The sequence below is a fragment of the Triturus cristatus genome, chromosome 8, assembly GCF_964204655.1.
Source record: "Triturus cristatus chromosome 8, aTriCri1.1, whole genome shotgun sequence".
NCBI classification, from domain to species: Eukaryota; Metazoa; Chordata; class Amphibia; order Caudata; family Salamandridae; genus Triturus; species Triturus cristatus.
Genome location: NC_140591.1, coordinates 117,097,718 through 117,125,358, shown reverse-complemented (window position 1 = coordinate 117,125,358; position 27,641 = coordinate 117,097,718). Strand labels below are relative to the sequence as shown.

Here is a 27,641-nt window from a genome sequence, read left to right as displayed (position 1 = left end):
GTTTAATATCAAACATCTCATATTAATAAACCCACACTGATTCCAATGATGAATTTAATAATACCTGCATCCAGAGGGCACCTTAGAGGTGCCCCCTGAAAACCTACCAGCCTCTAATGTGTTGGCTGGCCACCCAAGACAAGTTTCCGACCGACTAGGATGAGAGCCTTTTGCTCTCAGGAGGTCAGGAACAAAGCCTGTCCGGGAAGAGGCTGTCACACTCCCTCACACTGGATGGCCTGCTCATTAGCCTTCCTAGGCCGGCAAGTTTCAAAGAAGTTGCCAACTGTGAAATGTGAATCTCGCTTCCTTCACAGGAGAGGAAGCTAACCCTCATTGTCCAGAGCCCTTTAGCACCTGGACAGGTGAGAAAAACTAGCTAGTTAGGTAGGCGTGCCCACCCCCAGGCTAGCACCACTCCTAAGGTGGCCTAAACTGATGTGGGTGCGACTCTCCAGACGTGGCCATCTCTGTGTTTGCACAGTTAGGAACTCTGGGACAGGGTAGGCCTACTTCTCCGGGAAGTGGTCATATAGGGGGCAGAGTGACCCCAGGGGTAGGTAGCTCATTGGCCACTACACTACATACCCCTAAAGCCCCTAAATTCAGTATTTAGGGGAGTAGTTGGCACCAGAAAATCATCCCCTGCCAACCTGAAAGAAGAAAATTGGTGTGAAGTGTCGCAACAGCAAGAACAGACGATCCAGCAACTGACTTGGCACCATCCCTGCCGGCCTGCCTGCTGACTTTGACAATAGCTCCCTGTTAGACCTGTCAGCCCTTTGGGTGGTCCCTCCTCATCATTATTTATTTTGTCCCACTTTTGCCTCAAACCCTGTTTGAATTTTTCCCTTTTTGGGAACCACCAGACTTTTTAGTGTTGCTGCAGATTCAGGGAGCCATTTTATCTACCCCTGAAACTTCTGTCTGAGGGCCTGGAGCACAAAATGGTGGCCACCTGTGACATCACCAGCATCCACTGGAACCTACCAGCACCTTCCAGAACATTCCAGAACCCTGTGACGGTTGGAGGCGGTTTAGAATGTTGGGAAGCTAAGACAGAGAGTTGGCAGTTGGAGCTGGCAGTTGGCACCTGACTGGTGAAGAGTGAGCAGCAGAAACCCGAAGGAGGAAGGAGTGAGGCAGCAGGGGTGGAAACTTGTGCCTGGAGTGGGGTCCATAAACCCACCCTTGATACTAGTCCCTACTGACTGAGCCCAGCCTGGAGCCCTGTGTGGGAAGAAGCAAGAAAAACCATCTTAAGGACCTGGACAGCAGGAACAGGCCTTAGAAGTTAAGAAAGCAAGTACCTGACCTGTTTATTGGTTTCCCTGGAGTCCAACGTCGAGAAGCCTAGAGACCTGGGGCCGGAGGTGAAGAAGCGGCGCTGACTGGAAAGCAGACGTCGTACCCGGAGCCACCAGAGGTTGAGTGAGGGCGCCGACGGAGGTCGTGGAGAGTACCAGAGGTCGAGGAAGAAGACACCTGAGGTCAAGTGAGGAGCGTCGACGGGGGAGTGAAGTCCGCCCTCCGGAGACGCCGGAGACCGAGGTGAAGTGTGCCGGAGGTCGGGAGTGGAGATCGCACTCCGGAGTCGCCGGAACCTGAAGAGAATCGTGCCGGAGGTCGGGAGTGGAGGTCGCACTCCGGAGTCGCCGGAACCTGAGGAGAGGAGCACTGGAGGTCGGGAGTGGAGATCGCACTCCGGAGCCGCCGGAAGTCGACATCGAGTCAAGGCCGGCCGACGTCATCGAAGCTGAGGTCGCCATCGGACCGGAGCCGCCCGAAGTCGACATCGAGTCAAGACTGCCCGACGCCATCGAATCGGAGGTCGAGATCGAGCCGAGGCCGCCGACATCGAACCGGAGCCGCCTACCGGCGTCGTCAGGAACTGACATTGTGCCGAGGCCGCCGACATCGAACCGGAACCGCCTCACGGCGTCGACACGACTCCAGCGGCGTCGGAGCTTCAGAAAAAGGGCAGTAAGTGGAATAGAGGGCGCCAAAGGCCCTGTGGAATCCTAAGAGACTACTCTAGGGGTTAGAGAGGTGCTGGAACCAGCTGGACTGTGCCAGGGGTGAGCTGAGACTAATTTAGAGGGGTTGTGTAGAGTGAGAGAGCCAGGTCTCTGGTATTCCCCCCTTGATCTACCTCAGTTTAGGCCTCAGCCTTGTCCAAGCCAGGGAGTAGACACCCTCAAGCCTTCCACATCCCCACAAGCTGTGCCTGGGCCAAATTAGCCCATAGTAATCTCAAATGTGATCTGATTATATGAGTGTCACTGTCAGCTTTTAATTATTTATTGGGGGCACTGTATTTATTGTATTTAACCTATTTATTGCTTCACTGTATTTATTGGTCCTCAGTATTTATTGATGCACAATATTTATTGGTTTGCAGTATTTATTGCCTCAGAATATTTAATTGCCTGTATGTATTGCACTTATATTTATGCCTTTATTATTTATGATCACCCCTATTTATTGAATCATTAAGCCAGTATTTATTTGACCTGCACTATTTAAAAAGCTTGTATATTGTGATTGTGTTATTTATTTATCTAATCAGCAACTAAGAGAAAAAGAAGATAAAGAAAGATATTTTCATAATTTTTACGGTGTAGAGTCGTTTTTGGAACGGATGCACGCATGGTTATTGTATGGTATGTCGTATGCTTAGCACGGTGCCTGATTCCTGACCACTCGAGCCAAGCTACCACTGTATGTCCCTGGAAGTACTCCGTTACCACCAACCCTTACCGGTGTGGGAGTGGGGTATCCCTAAAGACGATTTTTCCTGCAGCTGCTGAGTCCACAGAGCCTGGGAGACATGCCAGCACTTCACCCAGACATCAAGAACTCCTGAGAACTAGTGGACCTGCTTCCCTGCATCCTGCAGGCATCCAAAGACTCCTGAGAGGACTTTGTGACAGCAGAAACCCGACGCCTGAAGACATCACTGCACCCTTCACTCCAAGTCTCAGTTGAATTGGGCCAACTGTGTCAGCATGGTCCCCCAACCCTCCAGAGACTGAGTTAGTGTGGTGTCATCTCTTGTGGCCTCCCCGACAGCACCTGCAGCCTCTGCACGCAGGCCCCCTCCACCACGACTGCTCCCGGCAAGGAAACCCCAGCATCTAAGGACAGTTCTGCACCCCTCACCCCAGGGCCATGGAGAAGAGTACCAAAGGTGTCTCTACACCCCCAGGCATCGTGTAGGTTCATCCCGACTAGCCTCCCAGTGCGAGCCCGCAGCCTCTTTATGCAACGACTGATCCCCATAGAGTAACATTTGGCACCCGATACTGTTTTGCACCCTTGCACCCGGCCGCCCTAGTGCCGCTGATGGTGTTCTACTTGTGCTGCCTTGGACCTTGCCTACCACTAATCTTGGCTCCTGGAGATTGGTCCCGTAAGTCTCTGTACTGTACCTGAATGCCACATTTGCTTTTTCTCCCATAGGATAACATGGCAGCTTCTAAAAAATTGCACTGTGCTGACTTTTTGAACTCAAAAGTATTTCTTTTGAAAAACATACTTATCTGAATGAATTGTTTCTGGTGCCTAACATATATAAAGATACTGGTTATTTTTAATAATTGATGTGGATCTCCTTCTTGAGTCGTATGGATCATTTATTGACTGTTGTGTGTATTTGCAGATGTCCTGCACTCCTCTATGATAAGCCTAAGGCTGCTCGACCACACTATCCCCTAGAAGAGAACCTTGGGATTGCTAGAGCAAGCCCCTGTCCACTTATAAGGGAGATTGCTAGAGCAAGCCCCTGTCCACTTATAAGGGAACCCCTAGACTCTTTACATGATATCTCATTTTGATACATCATGTAAAGAGCCAGCTTTCAACATGTGTGTTCAACATATATGTGCAAATGGATGAACTTACAGATGCTGATTCACATTTTGTATTAAGATTCATAGATCCATCTACTCAAATATAGGTGCCGATTCGGATCCTGGAAAAAATTTTCCCCGTACGAATCGTATCCGGATTTTTTTCCGTACGAATCGTACAAGTACCGTACAAACTGGCAAGTACGATTCGCATGGGAAAAAGTCCATACGAATCGCATTGGGAAAATTCCCCCACACGTCCTCGGGTCGGAAAAAGTGTCCGACACATCCCCGGACGATTTACCGTACGAATCGGAAAAATGAAGTGTATGTACGGCGCGAACCCCCAGCGCGTAGCGCTGGGGGTTAGCCTCGTACATACACGGGTGGGGTACGGTCCGTACCTACACTGGTGTACATACACAGGTGGGGGTACGGTGCGTACCTACACTGGTGTACATACACGGGTGGGGGTACGGTGCGTACGTACACGGGTGTACATACACGGGTGGGGGTACGGTCCGTACCTACACTGGTGTACATACACGGGTGGGGGTACGGTGCGTACCTACACTGGTGTACATACACGGGTGGGGGTACGGTGCGTACGTACACGGGTGTACATACACGGGTGGGGGTACGGTGCGTACCTACACTGGTGTACATACACGGGTGGGGGTACGGTCCGTACCTACACTGGTGTACATACACGGGTGGGGGTACGGTGCGTACTTACACTGGTGTACATACACGGGTGGGGGTACGGTGCGTACGTACACTGGTGTACATACACGGGTGGGGGTACGGTCCGTACCTACACTGGTGTACATACACGGGTGGGGGTACGGTGCGTACCTACACTGGTGTACATACACGGGTGGGGGTTCGGGGCATACATGCGGGGGCAGGAGGGGGGTACGGCGCGTACATGCGGGGGCGGGGGGGGGGGTACGGCGCGTACATGCGGGGGCTGGGGGGGGTACGGCACGTACATGCGGGGTCTGGGGGGGTGGTCGGGGCGTACATGCGGGGGCTGGGGGGGGGGGTACGCCGCGTACCGGGCCCCCTATTCCGCTGGCATCGCGGCGTACTTAGCTTTTCCGGCACTTTTTGGGTGCCGTAAAAATATTGCCGTCCGGACTGCTGTCGGTTCGAATCGTACTTCCTGGTTCGTGAAACGCAGCTGGAATGCGTCCCGACGTCACGTCGGCGCTTTCCCGGATCACATTTGTATAGATATTTTCGTCGGTCGGTGTTTTTTACGGTTCGTACGGAAATGGTGTTTCCGTGCGAATCGTACTTGCATGTTTGTAATGTTTTTTCCCCGGGTACGAGTCGGACGGAGAAAACACTCCGACCGACGGTTCGTACCCGGTTTCTCCAGGATCGGAATCGGCACCATAATATTGCACCAGAATGGTGAGTCTCCAACCAGTAGCTCGTGAGGTACTGTAGCTCTCCAGCTACCTCTGAGTAGCTCACCTGTGTGCATCCCAGCTGATTAAATTAGAAAGCTTTTGCTTGGTTGAATTAAAATACATATTACAAAATTGAAATTATACAACACTAGTAATATTAGTAGCTTTAAATGCGTTTCATTGAACATAATTAGCTCTCAGTACAGAAAAGGTTGGAGGCCCCTTATGTGAGAGTGCATTGGCTTAAGTGGGCAGGTAGGGGTCGTTTCAGGGTCGGCGTTCCCCGTAACCTATTAGCACACTCACAAACATGTGAGTTTGTGGGTAATTACACTCGATTTCTCTTCCCATTCCTACCTTGAAAACAATTGGAAAATTACTCACGCTAAGGATAATAATTAATCCATTTCCAGAGTCAATGGGCGGGAGTACTCTCAAAATTGACTGGGTGTAGGGGAAGAGATTTTCCACAAGAAAGCACAATTCTTCCAAGGAGGGAAATATAGCATGTAAAATGCTTTTTTGATGAGCATTTACACATACTTAAATGACACAATATGCACTTACCTTACAAATGTGCAACCGCTTGTGAATGTGTGTATGCTGTGACTGTTGCAGCATCCCAGATGCAGTCCTGGAATTGTTTCACAATACATACAAATTATAAACTTAAACCAAAACATAGGTATAGATAGGTGTATATTTACAATAACTTTTTTGATTCATGCTCACAAGTGAAAAGCTTTCTATTGCTATATGTATTAGAGTGCACAGAAATTATTAAGTACAGTATATGGACACATTTTCTGATTGGTTTGGGATATGCAACATTTAAATCCCTCCTTATAGACAGGGCCAGTGGAAATTTGCGGCATGGGATAACCAAAGTATGCGACAGTGCTTTCTAAATTCTCCAACATTGGGTCTTTTATATATACACATGCTTAAATCATTCTCTGTCGTCAGGCTGGGAATTCCTGGCACATTAAAATAGCCTATACTGTGTGAAAATATACAACATATAATGCAGAAAGGCCATAGGCCTGAAACAACACAGTTTCTTTAGTAACACATCCACCGCATTTGAAGGAAGACAATGGGGTGGCAGCCTAAGCACCCCTAATCCCACTAGAGGCCACCATAGCTCAGATTTCTACCGCACGTCGTATGTGAAGAAGTCCCCTGTCAGAGCTCTATGCTAACCTTTCAGTGAACCTGAAATTGTTTCTTATTTGGTCTGCCTTTGATTTGAACCAGCCCTTTTTTCAGCTCTATTGTACTGTGAGTTGTTTTTAGAGAAAGAGTGTTTCAATTTCTGGACCATGGAGATCTTTGGTCTGACAAGCAACTGTCACCATGGTTGACAAAGAGAAGAGATCTCTTTTTCAAACCTTGTTTTCTGGCAGTAAACGAAGATTTACACTGATAATCCAAACTCTGTGTATTTATTGCCTTTATCCTAAACATAAACCAGCAAATTTAAAGATTTGTAAGTCTTTGTCCACTAAGACTCTTAAGGCCAGAGAACGGAGCTTGCCATTATTTCTGATGTATAAAGAGAATTGTCCTCCTTCTAAAGGAGATGCCCCCTCTTTAGGGGAAGATTCCATGAGAAGTGGCCCCCATGCTCTCCCATGAAGGCAGCGCACAAGAGGAGACTTCTACAGTTTCCTGAGCATGATTTATTTGGTATAGCTCTTGCAGCCACCTCCTCTGCTGACAAACCGGAGTCTAAGTGCTATAGAGACTCACCTGTGACCTAGAAATCTCCACAGGAAATCTAGTCGACTTCCAGAGATTCGACAGCAAAGTCTTTGGCTTCATCGTCGACGTCGGAGATGTAGATGATGGGTTCACTGTCGACGACAACAACACTGTCAACGTCAAGCATTCAATCGATAAAGGCACGGTTGACGGCGAAGACTATGCCGTCGACGCCCACTATTTCAGCGACGGCTAAGACCATTCTGTGGATGACAACCATATCGTCGATTACGACCATTCTGTTGTCGATAACCATAGCGTCGATGATGATGACCCTGCCGTTGACGACGATGAGCTTACCGTCGACAACGATGACTATACTGTCCGCGACAATGGCCATGCCATTGAAGACTATACCCTTAAGAACGATGAGCATACTGTCAAAGACACTCAGTTGGGAAGGCTTTTCCATCAGCAGAGAGACTAAGAAAGTTACTGTCAAAGTCAAATAATATTGCTGGAAAGCAATCAATCAAAGTGAGGCAATACAAGTCCCTAATAGGTCTGATGGCATCATGTTTAGGTCTCATTCCATATTGCAGGCTTTATATGAGACCTGTTCAGCAAGAGCTGGATTCACAATGGAGGCAGATCAAAGGCTCATGGGAAGATGTGATTGGTGCCACAAGGAAACAAGCTCTGATCCTGTAGAGAATTCTAGAAACCCTAACTGCAGGTCTCTCTTTTCTTCCAATAACAGAAAGACTATTACTCACCATGGATATGTCCATGGACGGAGGGGGAGCCCACCGGCAAGAGCTTTCAACAAGTGGCCTTTGGTCAAATGCGGAGAAAAAGCTCCTCATCAATGTGTTGGAACTCCATGCCGTAAGATTGGGTTTACAAGTGTTCCTTCCCAGATTGGCAGGTCAGCTGGTCCTAGTCAGAAGAATCTCAACTGTAGTAGAACTGGGCCATTTCTCACAATATAGACATTGCTGTGGAACATCTGATGGACTGCCAGAATGATCAGGCAGATGACCTCAGCCGGCAAATGACGGATTGCCACGAGTGGGGAGTAGAACAGAAACAGGTGGATTACATTTTCAATCACTGGGGTCATTGCACAATCAATCTGTTAGCCAAGAGGAACAACAAAAAATGAATATGCTTTGCAAGCAGGTTCTAGTATCCAGGGATGATGGGCAATGCTCTTTCGATCAGTTGGTCCAAGAATTTTTCCTGTGCCTTTCCTCCCTTGACCCTGATCTGCAAGCTGTTGAAGAAAGCAAAGATAGACCATTGCAATCAGATCCTCATTGCTCCAGCGTCCCCTCGCCAGTACTGGTATAGCGAGCTGCTGCAGTTTTTGAGCACATCTAGCCATTCCCATGAAGGTGCATCCCAGGATATTGTCCCGGCATCAAGGAGAGATTTGTGCCACAATCCCAAGTCTTTGACCTTGACAGCATGGTACCTTACCACCTAGAATTTGTCCATCTGGATCTTCCACAATAATGACAGACTCTGGTGCAGGCTTGTGCTCCACCTACCAATAAGACTTTCAACTCTAAGTGGAAGCGTTTCTGTGTTTGGTGCAGGAATAATGGTCCTCATCAGCTTCAAATAAAGCCTTCTCGGATCCTGCCATATTTGTTAAGCTTTGCCAAAAGTGGTCTCACATATTCTTCAGTCAGGGTCCATCTGGCTTCTATCTCCAGATTTAGTAGAACTGACAATTTGAGGTCTACTCTTTTTTCCCAAAGGACCACTAAACAATTTATCAGCGGTCTCTTCAGAGTTTTTCCACCTCTTTAACTTCCTCAGCTTCCCTGGGAACACTAAGACAGTTCTTAGTCAATTGATGACACCTCCTTTTGAGCCTAATAAAGCAGACTTAAAATTTGATTCTTGGAAAACAGCTCTTCTCCTAGCTCTAACATCTGCCAGGAGAGTGTGAGAGATTCAAGCATTCATCATCAGGGAACCTTTTCTTTGGTTCATGAAGGACAGGGAGATTCTCAGAACCAACCCATAATTTATTTCAAAAGTTCCAACTGATTTTTACGTAAATGAGCCTGTCATTCTAATATCTTTCTTTCCAAACCCATCTACATCTGCAGAAGTATTGTCACATTCTTTAGACTCATGGAGATATCTCCGATTACATCTAGACAAGACAAAGGACATACGCACATCAGACCAGCTGTTTGTGTTGTTTAGTCAACCAAGAAAAGGTCAAGCCCTGCACAAGCAGGGTGTAACCCACTGACTCTCAGCCTGCATTGCTTTCTGTCATGCCAAGGCCAAGGCCAACCGTATTCTCCATGAAAATGTGAGGGTACACTCCACCAGGGGTTTGACTTCAACTGCGGCCCTCTATGCTGGGGTGCCCTTGAAGGACTTCTGCCATGCAGCCACCTGGAGGAGCAGGCATACGTTCACAAAGCACTACTGCCTATATGTGGACACAGAGGCTGACACAGCAGTGCGACAGGCCGTCATGAGGATCCTGTTTCATTAAATGTGAGCCTGCTTCCTGCTTTGTTGTATTTCATAATGCACGCTGCTTGCTGTTCTGATTCAAGCATGCAAATATATAAAAGATCCAATGTTGGAGAGAAAATTAGTTACTCACCTGTAATTCCAGTTCTCCAACATTGGTAACTTTTATATATTCACATGCAACCCTCCATCCTCCCCGGTTAGAAGCACATTGTATTTTATTCTTACATTTGTGCTTTGAAATCTGAGTTATGGTGGCCTCTAGGGAGAGGAGGGGTGCTTAAGCTTCCATCTTATTGACTGACGTTTGGGTTCTTTCGAATGAGGTTGATGTCACTCACGCCCTCGTCACTAGCAGACTTGACTACGGCAATGCACTCTATGCCGGAATAAACAGAAACCTCACCCGCAAGCTACAAAACATCCAGAACGCCGCCGCAAGACTGGTCCTCAACCTGCCAAGACATTGCCATATCTCCCTGCACCTGCGCACACTCCACTGGCTCACCATCGAGGCCAGAATCACCTTCAAGATTCTCACCCACCCACACAAAGCCCTCCACAACACCAGACCCATATACCTGAACAGCCGCCTCGAATTTCACGCACCCTAAAGAACCCTATGATCAGCCCAGCTCTCCTACGCCGTGGTCCTCCACGCCAGAAAGACCAGATCGGGAAACCACTCCTTCTCCTTCCTCACGGCCAGAGCCTGGAACGCCCTACTGCTCCACCTCAGACAGCCAACATCTCTCACCATCTTCACGAGAAACCTCAAAACTAGGCTCTTCGATAGAACTCCTCCTAGATGGACTGGAACCTGTACCTCCCCAGCGCCTTGAGACCCTTATAGGTGAGCAGTCACGCTTAACAAACTCATGATTGATTGATTGATTGATTGATTGATGTGTTACTAAATATACTGTGTTCTCTCACGAACATGGCCATTTTGTATTATACACTATAAGTTGTATCTTTTTACACTGTATACTGCTATTTTAATGCACCTGGGATGGCCAGCCTGACGAAAGGGAATGATTCAAGCATTTGAATATATAAAAGATGCCAATGTTGGAAAACTGGGGCTACAGGTAAGTAACTAATTTCTTATGTTGCTAGAAAAGTACATTTTGTGACATTATGTAGCAGATTTTGAGACAGTATTACTTACTTATTCCTTATGTTCGGTGCAAAGGATTCACCTCATTAGTACCGGCTTAACACTCAATCACAGCCATAAGCAACAGATTACCCGGCTACCAGGCAACCTTTGTGAATAAACTTACACTGCGCCACAACAATGACCGCTGAATTTTCAGTAACTTTTGATCCGTGTGGGCAAGAAGCATTTTTTTCCTTAAAGTCTGCAGATTATGCAGAAGATGATGGATGGTGTGGCAAATGCAGAAAATTCATAATTATGTGAAAAACGCCATGGCAGCAAAAACGCATAATTCCAGCAGCCCTGTTTATAGGTGGACTAAGAACTATGCGCATTATTATTGAGCAGTCGATGGAATAGAACTCCCCACCCCCCTCTATGTCCACTTCATCGAAAATGAGACGGCATCTGACAACGTGGATAAAGAGACCCTTTGGAAATTCCTCCCCAACTACGGTGTGCCTTATAAACTCTTAAGAATCATCAGGAACTGTTACGAGGGAAGTTCCTGCAAGAAAGTCTATGGAGGACAACTCACGGAAACCTTCGAAGGGAGGACAGGAGTCCGCCAAGGTTGTTTCCTCTCACCTTTTCTCTTTCTGCTGGCCATAGACAGGATCATGAAGACATTGCCAGCAAGAAGAAGAAATAGGATCCGGGGGATACCTTCGATGCAGCTCAATGACTGGGACTTTGCAGACAACCTGGCCCTACTTTCCCATTCCCATCTGCAGATGCAAGAGAAGACTGACAAAGTGGCAGTCACATCAGCACAACTTGGGGAAAAACCAAGATCATAAAGGCTAACATGGCCAGCACAAGTGCAGTCATTCTTGCAGGCAATGCCCTGGAAGAGGTTGAGGCCTTCACCTACCTAGGCAGTGTCATAGACAAGCAGGGCGGCACAGACGCTGACGTCAAGGCAGGAATCGGCAAAGGAAAGGCTGCCTGCAATCAGCTGAAGAAGATATGGAGTTCCAATGACCTAAGGCAACAAACCAACATCAAGCTTTTTAACACCAGGGTAAAATCGGTCCTTCTCTATGAAGCAGACACTTGCAAGACAACAGTGACCACCACTAACAAAGCCCAGACCGTCAAATACTATTAGCAACAACAACCTCTAACAGCAGACTTTCCAACTCTCTGCTCATGAAGAAATCATGAGAAGATGCTGGGGCTGGATATGTCATTCTCCGCAAGGTCAAATCTAACAGGACCAGGCAAGCCCTCACCTGGAACCCTCAAGGGAAAAGGAAAGAGTAAGGCCAAGAAACACCTGGCATTGAGGACCTCTGGCTGACTGCAAGGAGATGGGTTGCACCTTGAGTTAGATTGAAAGAAAATCCAGGATAGCTATGGCTGGAGAGTCCTGGTTGATTGCCTATACCCCAGGAGGGGTAGTAGGCATAAGTAAGTAAAAACTTGGAATGAAACCCAAGGGTATGAGCTGTATTCAAGAGAGTACTTTCAGAGCAGCTGCCTTTACTGAGAGGTACTGGTGCCCTTTTTCATAACAAGGTTGTCACAAATACCTGGCAGAGATGCAGAGCCTTCTGTTTATGGTTCATTCTTTTTTGTATTGGATTATCATTTGATATAGTACCAACATGTACAAAACTGTAGTGCATAGTTGTACCGTCAAGACAAAAACACATTGCACCATGACCGATCCAGTGAATGGGTTCCCTCTTACTCGGGGATTTCCATCTCCTCAATTCAGGAGCTGCTCCATAGCACAGTCCACCAGCCCTGTACACAGTAGCTTACAGCTAAGCCGCCCCTAGCAGAGATGGGAATAAAGCATCTTACTATTACTCCAATTTCCTCTCATTGCCATCCTCCAGCAGCCCCCACACCACCCTAGTGTGCCATGCACCCCACCCTTCTCGTGTTACAGTCATGAGAATAGACTTCAGGGGTCCCGAAATGTGTTTGAGACTAGCTATATGTTTCATTCTTTAGGTAAAACCCGAGACTGTAGGCAGTGGTTAATTTGTAAATAATGAGTGCCCGTGCCCTAAGCTCTGCTGCTTAGAAGCCCGCAGTTGGCGCAGTTTTATGTTGGTACACAGGTTACCAAGGCTGAGAAGTCTTGAAATCATCATATGCCTCTTAAATCCTCCACCAGACACTCCTGCTCCTTTATTTCACTCTTGCAGGTCTACTCTCTCCCTTTATGATGGTTTTCCAATCTTTCTCTTCCTCCGTCTTTTCACTTTGTGTGTTTTTCCCTCTCTTGCTATCCGTAGATGTCTGGTCCCCAAAAATAAGTGAGGATGCCCCCCCACCAGCAACCACCGGCACTGATTAAGCACTGTCTGTAGGGTGATGATCTTAGGAAGGGTGCTGTATGGTCACAGGTCCTAGGATCCCACCGCTCGCCAACAATGTAGGACCTGGGGTCACCAGGCCCTATGGGGCGGTAACGTGACACGAGCGGTCGGGCAACCAAAGGTCTGTGTGTAAAGCAACCATACAACACGCACCTCTCATGGACGGGGAACGCACACAATAAGTGACGCCACACGGTATAAATTATGCAAACAATTCAAGTTTATCCAAGTAGAGCTAGTTAGATGCAGTTCATGAGGTATCAGTGCAATGCTTGCGTGGTAATACAATCCATCAAGATATACATGCCATACAGGAGATGAAAATGCAGTTCATAATCTATAAATGCAATTCAGGTAATATACTGGCACGGCAGGAGATGTACATGCAATTCACTTTCCCCACCGCGTTAACCACTAGGAGGTTTAGTTACCTATAGCGCTCTAGGGGTGATGATAGCGCTGTGCTACCTCTGAATGGGGCATCTAGCACAGAGCAATACTCGTAATGGATGACACTTAATACTTCAAAGCGGAGCATGTGAAACAAAGCGCCACTCGTAATCAATGACATGTAATACTTTGAAACGGAGCATGTAAAACAAAGCGCCACTCGTAATCAATGACACTTAATACTTTGAAACGGAGCATGTAAAACAAGGTGTTCTGCTTTGGTTTTCCCTCCAGATAGAACCCGCTCCACAGAGCCCTCCTGACCCAAACCAGAACGTTACCCCCTCCCTAGGGCCTTTTTACACCTAAATAACCACATATATATGTACCACCTAAGGACAGGGAATTCCTATTATATATATATATATATATATCAAGACCTCACAGCCTCGCAATCTCAGCAATCACAGTCTCGCGGCCTCAGGCAGACCCAGAATCTCCTACCAGACGGCAGCAACACACATAGTCTCGCGGCCTCAGGCAGACCCAGAATCTCCTACCAGACGGCAGCAACACACATAGTCTCGCGGCCTCAGGCAGACCCAGAATCTCCTACCAGACGGCAGCAACACACATAGTCTCGCGGCCTCAGGCAGACCCAGAATCTCCTACCAGACGGCAGCAACACCCATAGTCTCGCGGCCTCAGGCAGACCCAGAATCTCCTACCAGACGGCAGCAACACACATAGTCTCGCGGCCTCAGGCAGACCCAGAATCTCCTACCAGACGGCAGCAACACCCATAGTCTCGCGGCCTCAGGCAGACCCAGAATCTCCTACCAGACGGCAGCAACACCCATAGTCTCGCGGCCTCAGGCAGACCCAGAATCTCCTACCAGACGGCAGCAACACACATAGTCTCGCGGCCTCAGGCAGACCCAGAATCTCCTACCAGACGGCAGCAACACCCATAGTCTCGCGGCCTCAGGCAGACCCAGAATCTCCTACCAGACGGCAGCCTTAGCACGAGCTCATCCTATTGTTACCGTAGTACATGACAGGGAAGTCGGGATTACCATATATCAGATCACACAAAGACTATTAGTTGAGCACAACCTGTTCTCTAGTTCGAGGGGCTCGTTTTCCCCCTCATCCAGTTACCACTTACCTGACCAGGATTAACCTCTGTTCATGTTGAGTTAACTCTGACTAAAAGAATAGGCTATCCTCCTATACAAAAATACACAACACATGCTAACTCACGACAAGCTAAATACTTTATTTAAATGCCACATGCACATTCGCAGAATACATCATATATATATATATATATCCTGCAAGGAAAGTGAAAGGTTAAGTTATACACTTCAAAGAAAAAGGGGTCGACATCACCTGGATTGTATGTAGTCTGTGCTCAATGGTCATCTAGGTTCCCTTCTCCCTCTGTGCCTCGGCTTCGCCTGGAAGTCACACCTCCGCAGTCGCGGATCTACTCCCTTCTCCCTCTCCGAGTCACTGGAACCTCTTCCTCATCGACTACTTCCTCCTCTTTAGATTCAAGTTCGTCATCTGTCTTCCCTGGAATAAGTAGTAGCTTTTTCTGCTAACGGCCAGATGCCGCCTATGGTCTAGAAGCAAGTGCCAGTGTCTGCCTCAGACTTTCACTAATATAGATGTGCATTCTCTCATGGAAATTTCCAGCTCGAAACCTGCCGCCCACCAAATTCCTGTACCTCCCCGTGCCAAGGACACGTTCCCAGCCGGCCGGCCTGATGTAGTGTCTTCGGCATGAAGGAGAATACAATCCTTCGATAAGGGCCGGCCTGAACCGGTTCTCTCCAAGCGAATAACACCTCCTAACTAAAACACTGCCTATGACCTAGAAACTTCCCAAGCTGCCAGAGCAGGAGGAAAGATGGAGTCTCTCCCGTTTAAGGCCTACCAGGCCTGAATGCAGCACAGCTCCATTAGATACCCTCACTACAGAACAGATTACCCCTAATGCTAACGAATCTATCCCCTAGGATATGTATGCAAACCCTGATCTATGGGGAAGAACACAGGATCATGTCGAAGTGCCTAATAACTAGGCTCTATACACTACTCTAACCCCTAGACTTGAATGGAAAGAGACTGAAGTCACATCAATAGCAGTACAACACAATAAGGCCGGAAAGATCGAGCAGTACATTCCACCCTTGACTTCAGTCTATTATACAAAACACAGGATCATGTCGAAGTGCCTAATAACTAGGCTCTATACACTACTCTAACCCCTAGACTTGAATGGAAAGAGACTGAAGTCACATCAATAGCAGTACAACACAATAAGGCCGGAAAGATCGAGCAGTACATTCCACCCTTGACTTCAGTCTATTATACAAAACACAGGATCATGTCGAAGTGCCTAATAACTAGGCTCTATACACTACTCTAACCCCTAAACTTGAATGGAAAGAGACTGAAGTCACATCAATCGCTCTACAACACAATAAGGCCGGTAAGATCGAGCAGTACATTCCACCCTTGACTTCAGTCTATTATACCTAATATGAAACAAAACGAACTGATCTATGTCTAGTACCAAGTGTGCAGAATTGAAGCATTGAAGGAATACACTTGAATAAAGCAACAGATAGAAATCAAAATGCCGATAATAATCAGAATACCTAACAATTGTGTCCATGTTTAAGCAAAAGATAATCAATGGCCGCTCGATTTTGCAAAATGGTCCTACGTTCACCCTGGGCGTCCAATAGCATGTCAGACAGGACTGTAGAAGTATTATTAATGGATTTCACCATCCAGCAGGCCATTTTCTCAATAAATTTGGCATTATACGCTAAATCCCTCAGTATACAACATTGAGCACATGTGTGCACCACCACCCACAAGACTGCACCTCAACATACCATACCTTCTATTCTTGGAAAGACTATTCCACTAAAAGGCAGAACACACTTAAGTCAGTACAGAATGGTGGTGGTTGAGGGTCACCATAGGGTGTCAGACCACAAGTGGCTGATTCACTACATTGCACCCCATGACCCTTGATCATCACCATTCACATATGTCAAAAACAAAATCTAGCAAATAGCAACTGTATTACATAACTGAAAAGCAAAACTATCATTAAAGTACTGCATAACGCAATTGAAAGCAAAAACCATTGAAAACCACATGTCTAAATTAAAAGTCACAAGTACTAAAAAGCACATGTTGAAACAGCAACTCATATTTTGAAGTTGCTACACAAAAATACCTAATTCAAAACAAATCATGACTAAAAAGCAAAAAAAAAAAAAAACTCATCAAAGGTATGTGATAATCACTGTAGAGCAAATAAAGTCCGCATTCTCCAAACACATGTAGTAGCCACCACTCAGGTGCATCTAAAAATAGCTCATAGACATCCGGATACATGTTGAATGGATACAGAAAATAAATCAATCAAGCTTTTGAACGCTCCTAATGCTTCTAATGATTAAACTGGAGACTCCACTGTCAAACTCAGATATAGTAGCAACAGCTACAAGTTATTACTGTTCAGTAACTTAGAAAATATCTACTCTGAGCGCTGCAAAGCGTCTCTATTGATCTCCATCCCTAAAAAAAAAAACAGTCCTTCAGTATGAAAAAACACACAGCCGCCTTCCAAGGCCTCCGAACTCCACGTCGAGAAAACAGTTCTGGCAAAGCACATCCTGTAATCTCCTCTCATGTCGTTTGTTTTCACCGTCACACAAGCAGTCACCTTGTGTGAAAGGCACACAGCCTTCATGCAAAGAAAGTTGGCCTCACGTGAAGGAGACAGGTCCACACTTTGCTGATCCCATTTCGCTTGGAAAGAAGCAAGCCATCATGTTCTCCGGTATACATATCTTCTTGATAAGGGAGGACCCCATCCAGTCTGGATAGCCACCGGCATCAGCCGCCACCGTCTCGTCTGGTGATCACTCCAGGCTTGGGGGGGGGGAGGGAAGGGAAGGTGGGAGGGGGGGGGAGAGGGAGGGCCCCACTCACACGGGAGAAGGGAGTCCCACTCACTCGCGGAGAACTGGGCGAATCTGAAAAAGAAACAAGCATCACTTTTCTTGCAAAGAACATTTTCAAAAGTACACTACTTTCGTCTTACATTTCCAAAAATACAATATTTTAATTTCTGTCTATATAGGTCTCCTCCAGCTCTGGGGAATCGTGTAAGAATACTACTAACGCTTTAGCCTCTGAAGTCTTGATAAAATCCCTCTTTTTCTATACACAGCAAGAAGGGCTGGGGCAGTCTCCTTCTCTCACTTCTCTCACTGCACCCCTCACAGGAGCTGCCCCCCTTCACAACTCTCCGCGGACACTAAATGGCCCCTTGCCAAACATAACAAGCAGAGGCTTCTCCGGCTGTCTGTAGCTCACACCTTATCTCCTTCAAGGTCTGCACGCCTGCCAACTTTCTTGGACTGTCTGCGACTCTCTTCATGGGGGGGGGGGGCCTGCGCCTGTGCAAGCCTCCCAGACATCTATCTCCAGGAAGCTGTCCCTGCCTACGGAGGAGAGGAGCTGAGATGAGATGACCCCTCCCGTGGGAATTCCTTCTCGGACTTCACAGAAAGCCCGAGCCCTGCCCAGCGTTGCTGGATGATCTCACTGCAAGACTCCCAGACAGCAATCTGAATTCAAAAGCGACCTATTATTTCCCTGCACTTTTCTGTAACTAAAAAGGGCACATTGCTCTAGAAGTAACTCACGAAATAAATGTTCATGTTAATGAAGTGGCCACATATCAGACTTATTGTACACAATCAGCTGTTCACATCCAAAATCACGTTGTTGCAATTCTCTTTTAAAGCAAAATGTATCATACACTGTCATGTCTAATTTATGTCCGCAACCGGTGATCGTGAAGCCCAAAACATTAGTCTGTTTACTTTCATGCACATTCCATTCAGGCTGAGAAAGCTCCTCAGAGGAATTAACTAAAACCGTCCGTGTAGCTCATAGCCTGCCTGCATTCTCTGTTACACTTATCACACCTGAATCATTCTGGCATGGCAAAGTGAACAACTTCACAGCCTGGTACACGTTTAATTTTGTCTTCAAAGATATATTAGCAAACTGGGCATCAACCAGCTCTTTTTTCAACTCACTACGTTCTTAGTGCAAATGCCCACATGTGTAAGGCATGTTAACCAACACTTGAAAATAACACCGCTGTCTCTCTCCAAAATGTCATTAATCACCTGCTGAATAACACCCTTCATTGCAACTACGGAGACTGGAATTTCAAGGGAGTCCCACGTTTCAGAGCCATGCTCTGAGATCTTATATGCACTTTACAACTGAAAACATTAGATATGCATTCCTTAACTAACACTTGAAAGGGATCCAGCCCTCTCTGCCTCACGTAGCAAGCTATGTATAAGCACTCTTTACAAGACACGCTGAAACACACACATACCAATTCTAAATCAGCACAGGTAGCTCACTTCACGAGCCAGCACATCATACGGTCTGCCCCCATGCAAATAAATCAAGTGATATGTAACAGTCTGCTTCCAAATACTCAGCCCACTCACGGGCTAAGGCTTCACAAGGCATTGAATCCCAGCTGGGAATATCAACGGGCAACTTAAAAGTAGATTAACATTGTCTAGAACAGATCGTGAAAAAGAGAGAAGAAGAGAAAGAAAAGAAAGAAGAAGAAAGGCTAGACACACCAGTATATCACAAAGAACATACAAACAAAGTCACGCACACGCCGGCAGCAAACACGGGACAACACAACGCACACAGAATACGTAAACGGTTCACGACGCCAAATGTTCTGCTTTGGTTTTCCCTCCAGATAGAAGCCGCTCCACAGAGCCCTCCTGACCCAAACCAGAACGTTACCCCCTCCCTAGGGCCTTTTTACACCTAAATAACCACATATATATGTACCACCTAAGGACAGGGAATTCCTATTATATATATATATATATATATCAAGACCTCACAGCCTCGCAATCTCAGCAATCACAGTCTCGCGGCCTCAGGCAGACCCAGAATCTCCTACCAGATGGCAGCAACACCCATAGTCTCGCGGCCTCAGGCAGACCCAGAATCTCCTACCAGACGGCAGCAACACACATAGTCTCGCGGCCTCAGGCAGACCCAGAATCTCCTACCAGACGGCAGCAACACCCATAGTCTCGCGGCCTCAGGCAGACCCAGAATCTCCTACCAGACGGCAGCAACACACATAGTCTCGCGGCCTCAGGCAGACCCAGAATCTCCTACCAGACGGCAGCAACACACATAGTCTCGCGGCCTCAGGCAGACCCAGAATCTCCTACCAGACGGCAGCAACACACATAGTCTCGCGGCCTCAGGCAGACCCAGAATCTCCTACCAGACGGCAGCAACACACATAGTCTCGCGGCCTCAGGCAGACCCAGAATCTCCTACCAGACGGCAGCAACACCCATAGTCTCGCGGCCTCAGGCAGACCCAGAATCTCCTACCAGACGGCAGCAACACCCATAGTCTCGCGGCCTCAGGCAGACCCAGAATCTCCTACCAGACGGCAGCAACACACATAGTCTCGCGGCCTCAGGCAGACCCAGAATCTCCTACCAGACGGCAGCAACACACATAGTCTCGCGGCCTCAGGCAGACCCAGAATCTCCTACCAGACGGCAGCCTTAGCACGAGCTCATCCTATTGTTACCGTAGTACATGACAGGGGAGTCGGGATTACCATATATCAGATCACACAAAGACTATTAGTTGAGCACAACCTGTTCTCTAGTTCGAGGGGCTCGTTTTCCCCCTCATCCAGTTACCACTTACCTGACCAGGATTAACCTCTGTTCATGTTGAGTTAACTCTGACTAAAAGAATAGGCTATCCTCCTATACAAAAATACACAACACATGCTAACTCACGACAAGCTAAATACTTTATTTAAATGCCACATGCACATTCGCAGAATACATCATATATATATATATATCCTGCAAGGAAAGTGAAAGGTTAAGTTATACACTTCAAAGAAAAAGGGGTCGACATCACCTGGATTGTATGTAGTCTGTGCTCAATGGTCATCTAGGTTCCCTTCTCCCTCTGTGCCTCGGCTTCGCCTGGAAGTCACACCTCCGCAGTCGCGGATCTACTCCCTTCTCCCTCTCCGAGTCACTGGAACCTCTTCCTCATCGACTACTTCCTCCTCTTTAGATTCAAGTTCGTCATCTGTCTTCCCTGGAATAAGTAGTAGCTTTTTCTGCTAACGGCCAGATGCCGCCTATGGTCTAGAAGCAAGTGCCAGTGTCTGCCTCAGACTTTCACTAATATAGATGTGCATTCTCTCATGGAAATTTCCAGCTCGAAACCTGCCGCCCACCAAATTCCTGTACCTCCCCGTGCCAAGGACACGTTCCCAGCCGGCCGGCCTGATGTAGTGTCTTCGGCATGAAGGAGAATACAATCCTTCGATAAGGGCCGGCCTGAACCGGTTCTCTCCAAGCGAATAACACCTCCTAACTAAAACACTGCCTATGACCTAGAAACTTCCCAAGCTGCCAGAGCAGGAGGAAAGATGGAGTCTCTCCCGTTTAAGGCCTACCAGGCCTGAATGCAGCACAGCTCCATTAGATACCCTCACTACAGAACAGATTACCCCTAATGCTAAAGAATCTATCCCCTAGGATATGTATGCAAACCCTGATCTATGGGGAAGAACACAGGATCATGTCGAAGTGCCTAATAACTAGGCTCTATACACTACTCTAACCCCTAGACTTGAATGGAAAGAGACTGAAGTCACATCAATAGCAGTACAACACAATAAGGCCGGAAAGATCGAGCAGTACACAAGGCGCCACTCGTAATCAATGACATGTAATACTTTGAAACGGAGCATGTAAAACAAAGCGCCACTCGTAATCAATGACATGTAATACTTTGAAACGGAGCCTGTAAAACAAAGCGCCACTCGTAATCAATGACATGTAATACTGGACGGAGCATTCAGCGGGGAGCGCAACGGGACTTGAGGAGCGAGTCTCTCGGCTCCGGTGCAGTTCGTAGGGCACCACGCTTCAGTACTGTTCAAGGGGGCACAAGGAAAGGATCCCTCGGAAGGGGTCTCTCCGTCGCGATGACAGGGGGGACTCCCACGGAGGGGGAACTCGGGCTCGGGGTGCGGTGAGGCTCCCAACCAGTAGGGGGCGCACCGGGGTCACTCCCAGCCTCCAGGCTTACCTTGCTCACGACGTCGGAAGGCGTCCGCGCCTGCGGCGATGGGGGGAATCTCGTCCACGGCCTCGCGCACCTTTTCTCACAGCTGCGACGGCAGCGACGGGGCCCCGGGCTTCTCCATGGGCCTCGTGACTCTGCAGGGCACTTCTTCCGGCCTCCGGGCTGCCGCGGTGAGCGCGCTGGCTCCCACGTCACGGGGGGGGGGGGGGGGGGTTCAAATTAAGGAGGGTAGCTCCGCGCTCAGCGGAGCACTCTGCCGGGGGTCCCAGGCCAGGTCAGGGAGCGCAGGGGTCACAGCGCTAATACCTGGTCGATCCCCGGTGGCTCTCCAATCGGCTTGGCATCAGGTTTCAGGGGTCAGTCTGGACACGCAGTCTCAGCGCTTGGCATATAAGTTTAAAGGTCAATCTGGACACGCAGTCTCAGCGCTTGGCATATAAGTTTAAAGTTCCATCTGGACACGCAGTCTCAGCATTCAGTTTCTGTTCTCAGATGTTAGATGACGTCTGGTTGGCGCAGGTGTATCTGGCGCCCTTAAGAGGTTCTGTTACAGGAAGGGGGGTAGGGAGTGAGTTGGCGACTAGGTCCTTCCTAGTCAGGCTGGGCAGAGGTGCTCTGGGTCCTCCTACTGCTGGGCAAGATCAGTGGGTTTCACAGGGTCCCTCACTCACTTAAGAGGCAGCACCTAAATCCTGTCACTCTCAGAGGCATAAGTCCCTGGCTAAGCCCTAACGCCTACACTCCTGGTGGATTCTTCCAGCTCTGCTTTACCCCACTGGCCAACTAACTACAAAAAGTTCCCTCCCTCACTTAAGTAGCCCTAGGTCAGGTGACCTCTAGCCAAGGCGGCAAAAGAAAACCACACCTCCCTTCTAGAAGGTTCCAGCACATTCAAGGAGCTTCCCCATTCTACCTATGGGACAAAAAGGCGGGCTGGTGTCGCAACATTGTTGTGGGGTTCCAGCCAGCTCCTGGCAGCTAGGGTGCTACTATGAAAGACCACTCTGCAGTAGCAGGGGTCTGTGGCAGCCATCTTGGGAGAAGGGAGCACCTGCACCTTAACACTGATTGGCAATGAAAAGGCGCCCGGAGACCTAGTCCAACATAAAAATGAGGGTGGAAAAAATGAGGCACGATCAAAAATAGAAGGGGAGACCACCCTAGGGCTGACAGGTCCAACAGTAAGATGCTGGCGAATATACATTGAAGGCATAAGGAGAAACGACTGCTTCAGAGTGCAAAAGGAAAAGTCTTATATGTGGAAGTCAGGTGAGGCAAATGTCCCTTGAAATGCATGCTCCTGTTTTATTGATGACCAATCTGTATGGCACTTTAAATTAATATTTATGGGCTTTAGAGTAACCTTGGATTAGTTGGAAGCCACACACTAGGTCATGAAGGAAGACAACTGGTGCCACAAACATCTGCTATGCTCATTCAAGACACAAATAAATATACTGAGATCCCTGGCTTGAGGAAGCAAGCTATCCAGCATCAATGTTAGCTTATCTACAGAGATGCTGCTCTTTATTTAAAGGAATAGAAAATGATAATGCAAACTAAGGTTACAGTCAGTTTGGAAATCAACGGAATGTTTTAAATTTCTGCTTAGGTTTCAAGATTTCTGCCAGACTGGCTTCATTTTATTCCAATGAAACAACCTTCTTTTTGGGAACACCTTCTTATGTACAGGTCTGCTGTGCCATTTCTGCTACTCTTATTTTCCGATGTATTATTTTAGACTCTTCAGTCTGGTGTTAACCAAGATTCTTTTGCATGCTAAGGGGTGGTGCGGAGTAAAACTGCATGTGCAGCCAGAACATGTATCACTCAGAATACATGTAGGGTGCACAGCATGTTACAAGATTTGTATTATTAGTAAGTCAGTATACTTAGTAACTTTAAGAAGTTTTATGAAACAATTATTTGTGTCCTCACAGTGTGTGTTCGTGTATATATACTACAATGTCTGGGCCCATAGCAATGCAAACTAACTCTACAGAGGTACATGAGTTACTCCCGATGCCTTTGTGAATATAGACATTTCAAATGAGGCAAGGATATCCTTGCTGAAGGCCAAATGCTTGGTGGAGCTCAGCAGGACACAGCCTGGCAGAGGCAGCCGCAATGGCACCAGTGCAGGTCCATTGCTGGCTGTCTACTGACAGAAACCTTACACTCTCAACTAACATTATGACCAATGACTACAGAAAAATATAATAGTCTGCAGTGTCACAAGAGAATCAGTCAAGAAACTGATGTTTGGTGGTCACTGTGAGAATATTGTCGCAGGCAGCTTCTCTCTTCTTGCATTTGACTTTAAACTTTTATTTTCAGATTGGGGAATTTACAGCTGAAGAAAATGTAGATGGCTCGCCTTGGCTGCCACTGGAGGTTGAAGTGAGTAAAATTAATAATTTACTACTTTCCTAAAAAGATTGTCTTACAAAAGTTCATCTTTGCTGTGCTTAACATCGAAGCTGAGTTTTGAAGAGCACAGACGAGTTTTCCTTATGTTGGTTTCCAGGATAATTCCCCTTCAGGGACACCCTTTGCACAATAGAAATGCAGATTGATGTCAGAAACTTTCAAACCATTATATTTGATATTCTGTGCAAATTTAACAATCAAATACATGTGAAATATCCATCTATTTGGTAGCACACACCCTAATGTAACTCTAGTATACTAGGGTCAGAACACCATTTGATTTCTCAAGGAGGCTGCAAGTTAAATATGAAAATACATTTCAAAAGTACATGCAAAATTCAGATGGCCAAAGGCAGAATATGCAGATTTTTATATGTCCAAATATCTGCTACAGGATAATTATGCTATAGTAAGACACAAAAGGGTGAGTAATTGAGTGTCCCACCGGAGGTTCGGGGGAGTAGATTGCAGGCGGTGTGAGCACCCACAATGTTGCAATTTGGAGTCTTATTTACATCCTGGAAGTCTCTACTCCAATGCCCTAAAGCAACGGAAGGATGTACTCTGCTGTCCTGGTGCACTACAGCCTGTCATATTTAGAGACTTCCGCTTGCCTGGTGGAGATCTTTGAGCCTTCACAGAAGATGCCACTACAGCTGCTCCACGGAAGGCACTGTACTTTACTGTGCTGTCGCCATTTTAGATGCACCTGCATAGCAAAGTTTTCTTTTTTACAAACAAAGACTCCCAGAGTGGGAGTTTGTTGTTGTAAAACAAAAAAGAGTATCCCTCACAATCTGGTAAATATGTCCCAGCATGTTGGGGTCATTTATTTGTCTTCATGTTCGAGACCGCCAGGTTTTTACACCTAACACTTCCTTACTGTGTGCCCCTCTCACCACCACCCCTAAACACCTCCCATTCTTTACTCATGTTTCCTGGTGGCATCTCTAATAAGCCCTCTAAAAGTGTGGATTCAAAGTGCAACCCAAGATCTGACTTTCTCCTCAGGGAGAAAGGTGGTGTTATGGCCAGAGCTTTTGACTTTGGAGCTGGGGGAGCCAGTTTCAAGTCTTCGCATCTGCTCAACATCCTGTGATTCTGGGTAAATCACTTAACCTCCATGTGCCTTAAAAAAAAGTGAATCTGACTGTGTGTAATGTATTTGGTGCGCATGCAAAGGTCTCTAATGCCCTTAGTCTGTTTGTGAAATATAAAACTGCGAAAATAAAACTAAACAATACCCACAATTGCCATGTCAGAACACATATAAGTGGATTTGCTCATTTCCTAATAAGCAGCAAGGATTTATGATCAGAAGTAGTTCTACTCGCATATTCAACATTATTTGTAACCCCCTCTGTTCCAGTATTAATTAGGCGATCCTGTTGTCTTTTGCATATGTTGTGAACAGGCAACTAAAAAGAATTTTGATGGGTCAGTGGATGGGTCTCACATCACATATACAACAATGAATAAGCTAGTCTCCAAATGACACCTTCGTAGCTGTCAAAGGATAAGTCAGCTATAAAATTTAAGTCGCCTCCTAATATGGTAGTTGTTAGACGGACCGGGAGGGTCGGCCGAGGACAAGGGGAGAGGTCTCCGGGGAGAGCCGTCTCCAGCGATCGTACAGACAAATAACTTCCCCCCCACAGACAGATACCACACAAGGAGATGAGTTAGCGTTCTTTATAAGCACTTCTTAAGGTACGATGAAAAGGTACAAGGAGGTCTGGACTCAGGGGTCCCCTCGATTCAAGTCTCTCAAGATGGGAAAGGGGGTAGCGGGACAGTCTGGTTACCAGTCTGGTAGTTGAGGTGGTATGGTGGGTAGCTCACAATCCTCGAGCTTAGGTGGTCTAGCTGGTACGGGCCGCGGCAGCGCCAGCAGGTCCCAGTGAAGATGGTCGATACACGGGCCGCGGCAGCGCCAGCAGGTCCCAGAGAAGATGGTCGATGTACGGTCCGCGGCAGCGCCAGCAGGTCCCGGTGAAGATGGTCGTTACAACGGGCCGCGGCAGCGCCAGCAGGTCCCGACGAGGATGGATGTTGCAGAAGGCCGCGGCAGCGCCAGCAGGCAGGACGATAGATCACAAGATAGGGCTACGGCAGCGCCAGTAGTCCGTCAAGGCTGAGTTCTCTCGGTGTCTCTCGACTCCAGGATACAACTGCCTTCCTGCTCCGCAGCTGCTCCAGTTATAGGGCAGGTGCCCTTTGATGTCCGGACCCTCGCACTTGGGGGTCGGAGGGTCCGGGATGAAGGTGTCCAGACACCCAGCGGGGGGGTGGAGCCGGTGCCTGGGGGAGCTGGAGGCGATCGTCACCTGGCGGGGGAGAGTCCTTGGCACTTCGTCCTCCCATTGACCTGCCAAGTGATCCGCTCACCTCCTGGGTGGATGGTGGTGCCGGGATGTCGGGGCCGGCCAGGCCCAGGGTTAGGGTCAGGGGGTGGCCACGCGGCCTCGTGGCGCAGGGCCCAAGATGGCGGCTTGACCCGGCCGAGGGAGCCGGTGGTGGCTTGGGCCCGTGCTACAGGGAGGTCCGAGGGCAGGAGTTCCGTCGGGAGACGGGGTGCGGGTGATTCTCGTGGGCCGCGCCTGGGGGGCCGGGGCTTGGGCCCTGTCATGCGGGGAGGGCGCAAGCCCTTCGTGTGGCCTGTCCAACATGCGTCCCCCCCAGCTGAAGGCGGGGAGAGTCACCCATCTCCTTGGGGACTCTCTTCGTCGAGGCGGAAGAAGCGGGACAGGCCATCTGCGTTGGCGTGGTCTTGGCCTGGTCGGTGCTCCACGGTGAAGTCCATTCCCTTCAGGGAGATGGACCAGCGCAATAGTTTTGGGTTTTCCCCCCGCATCTGCATCAGCCACTGCAGGGGTCTATGGTCGGTTTGTACCCGGAAGTGGGTACCGAAGAGATAGGGCCGGAGCTTTTTGAGGGCCCACACCACTGCGAAGGCCTCCCTCTCGATGGTGCTCCAGCGCTGTTCTCGGCCCAGGAGACGTCGGCTGATGAAGGCCACCGGCTGGTCATGACCCTCGGGGTTCACTTGGGAAAGAACCGCTCCGATGCCGTGGTCGGAGGCGTCTGTCTGTACTACGAATTCCCGACTGTAATCGGGGGCCTGTAGCACAGGGGCGGTGCACAGGGCGGCCTTCAGCTTTTCGAAGGCCGCTTGACAATCGGGGGTCCAGTTAATCCGCTTTGGTTGGTTCTTGGACGTGAGACCCGTGAGGGGCCCCACAATGCTGCCGTAGTCCCTCACGAACCGCCGGTAGTAGCCGGTGAGCCCCAAGAAGGCTCGGACTTCGGTCTGAGTGACGGGGGGCTGCCAGGACTGGATGGCAGCAATCTTAAGTTGCAGTGGGGCCACCAGCCCGCTCCCCACCTGGTGCCCCAGGTAGGTCACGGACCCTTGACCAATTTGGCATTTGCCGGCCTTAATCGTGAGGCCGGCCCGCTGGAGGGCCTGTAGGACCTCCTGGAGGTGGAGGAGGTGGTCGGACCAGTGGCGGCTGTATACAGCGATATCGTCCAGGTAGGCAGCGCTGAACTCTTCGAGCCCCGCCAAGACCTGGTTCACAAGACGTTGAAATGTAGCGGGGGCGTTCTTCAT

General features: G+C 48.3%; 1 protein-coding gene and 1 long non-coding RNA gene across 8 annotated transcripts in view; one reads left to right on the top strand and one right to left on the bottom strand.

Annotated features, from left to right (window-relative positions):
- Positions 1–27,641, top strand: part of TEX55 (testis expressed 55) — a 460,108-nt gene that overhangs the window by 96,986 nt on the left and 335,481 nt on the right. For all 7 annotated transcript variants that reach the window (XM_085621142.1, XM_085621141.1, XM_085621146.1 and 4 more), the window contains one exon: positions 23,936–23,998. In XM_085621142.1, the coding sequence (XP_085477268.1) occupies positions 23,936–23,998 (63 nt within the window). The remainder of the gene's footprint in view (positions 1–23,935; positions 23,999–27,641) is intronic.
- LOC146801666 (uncharacterized) lies at positions 14,626–20,951 on the bottom strand. The gene is made up of 2 exons (XR_014967631.1): positions 20,414–20,951; positions 14,626–17,433 (listed from the first exon to the last, which is right to left on the bottom strand). It is a non-coding gene; the product is annotated as an uncharacterized LOC146801666 (long non-coding RNA).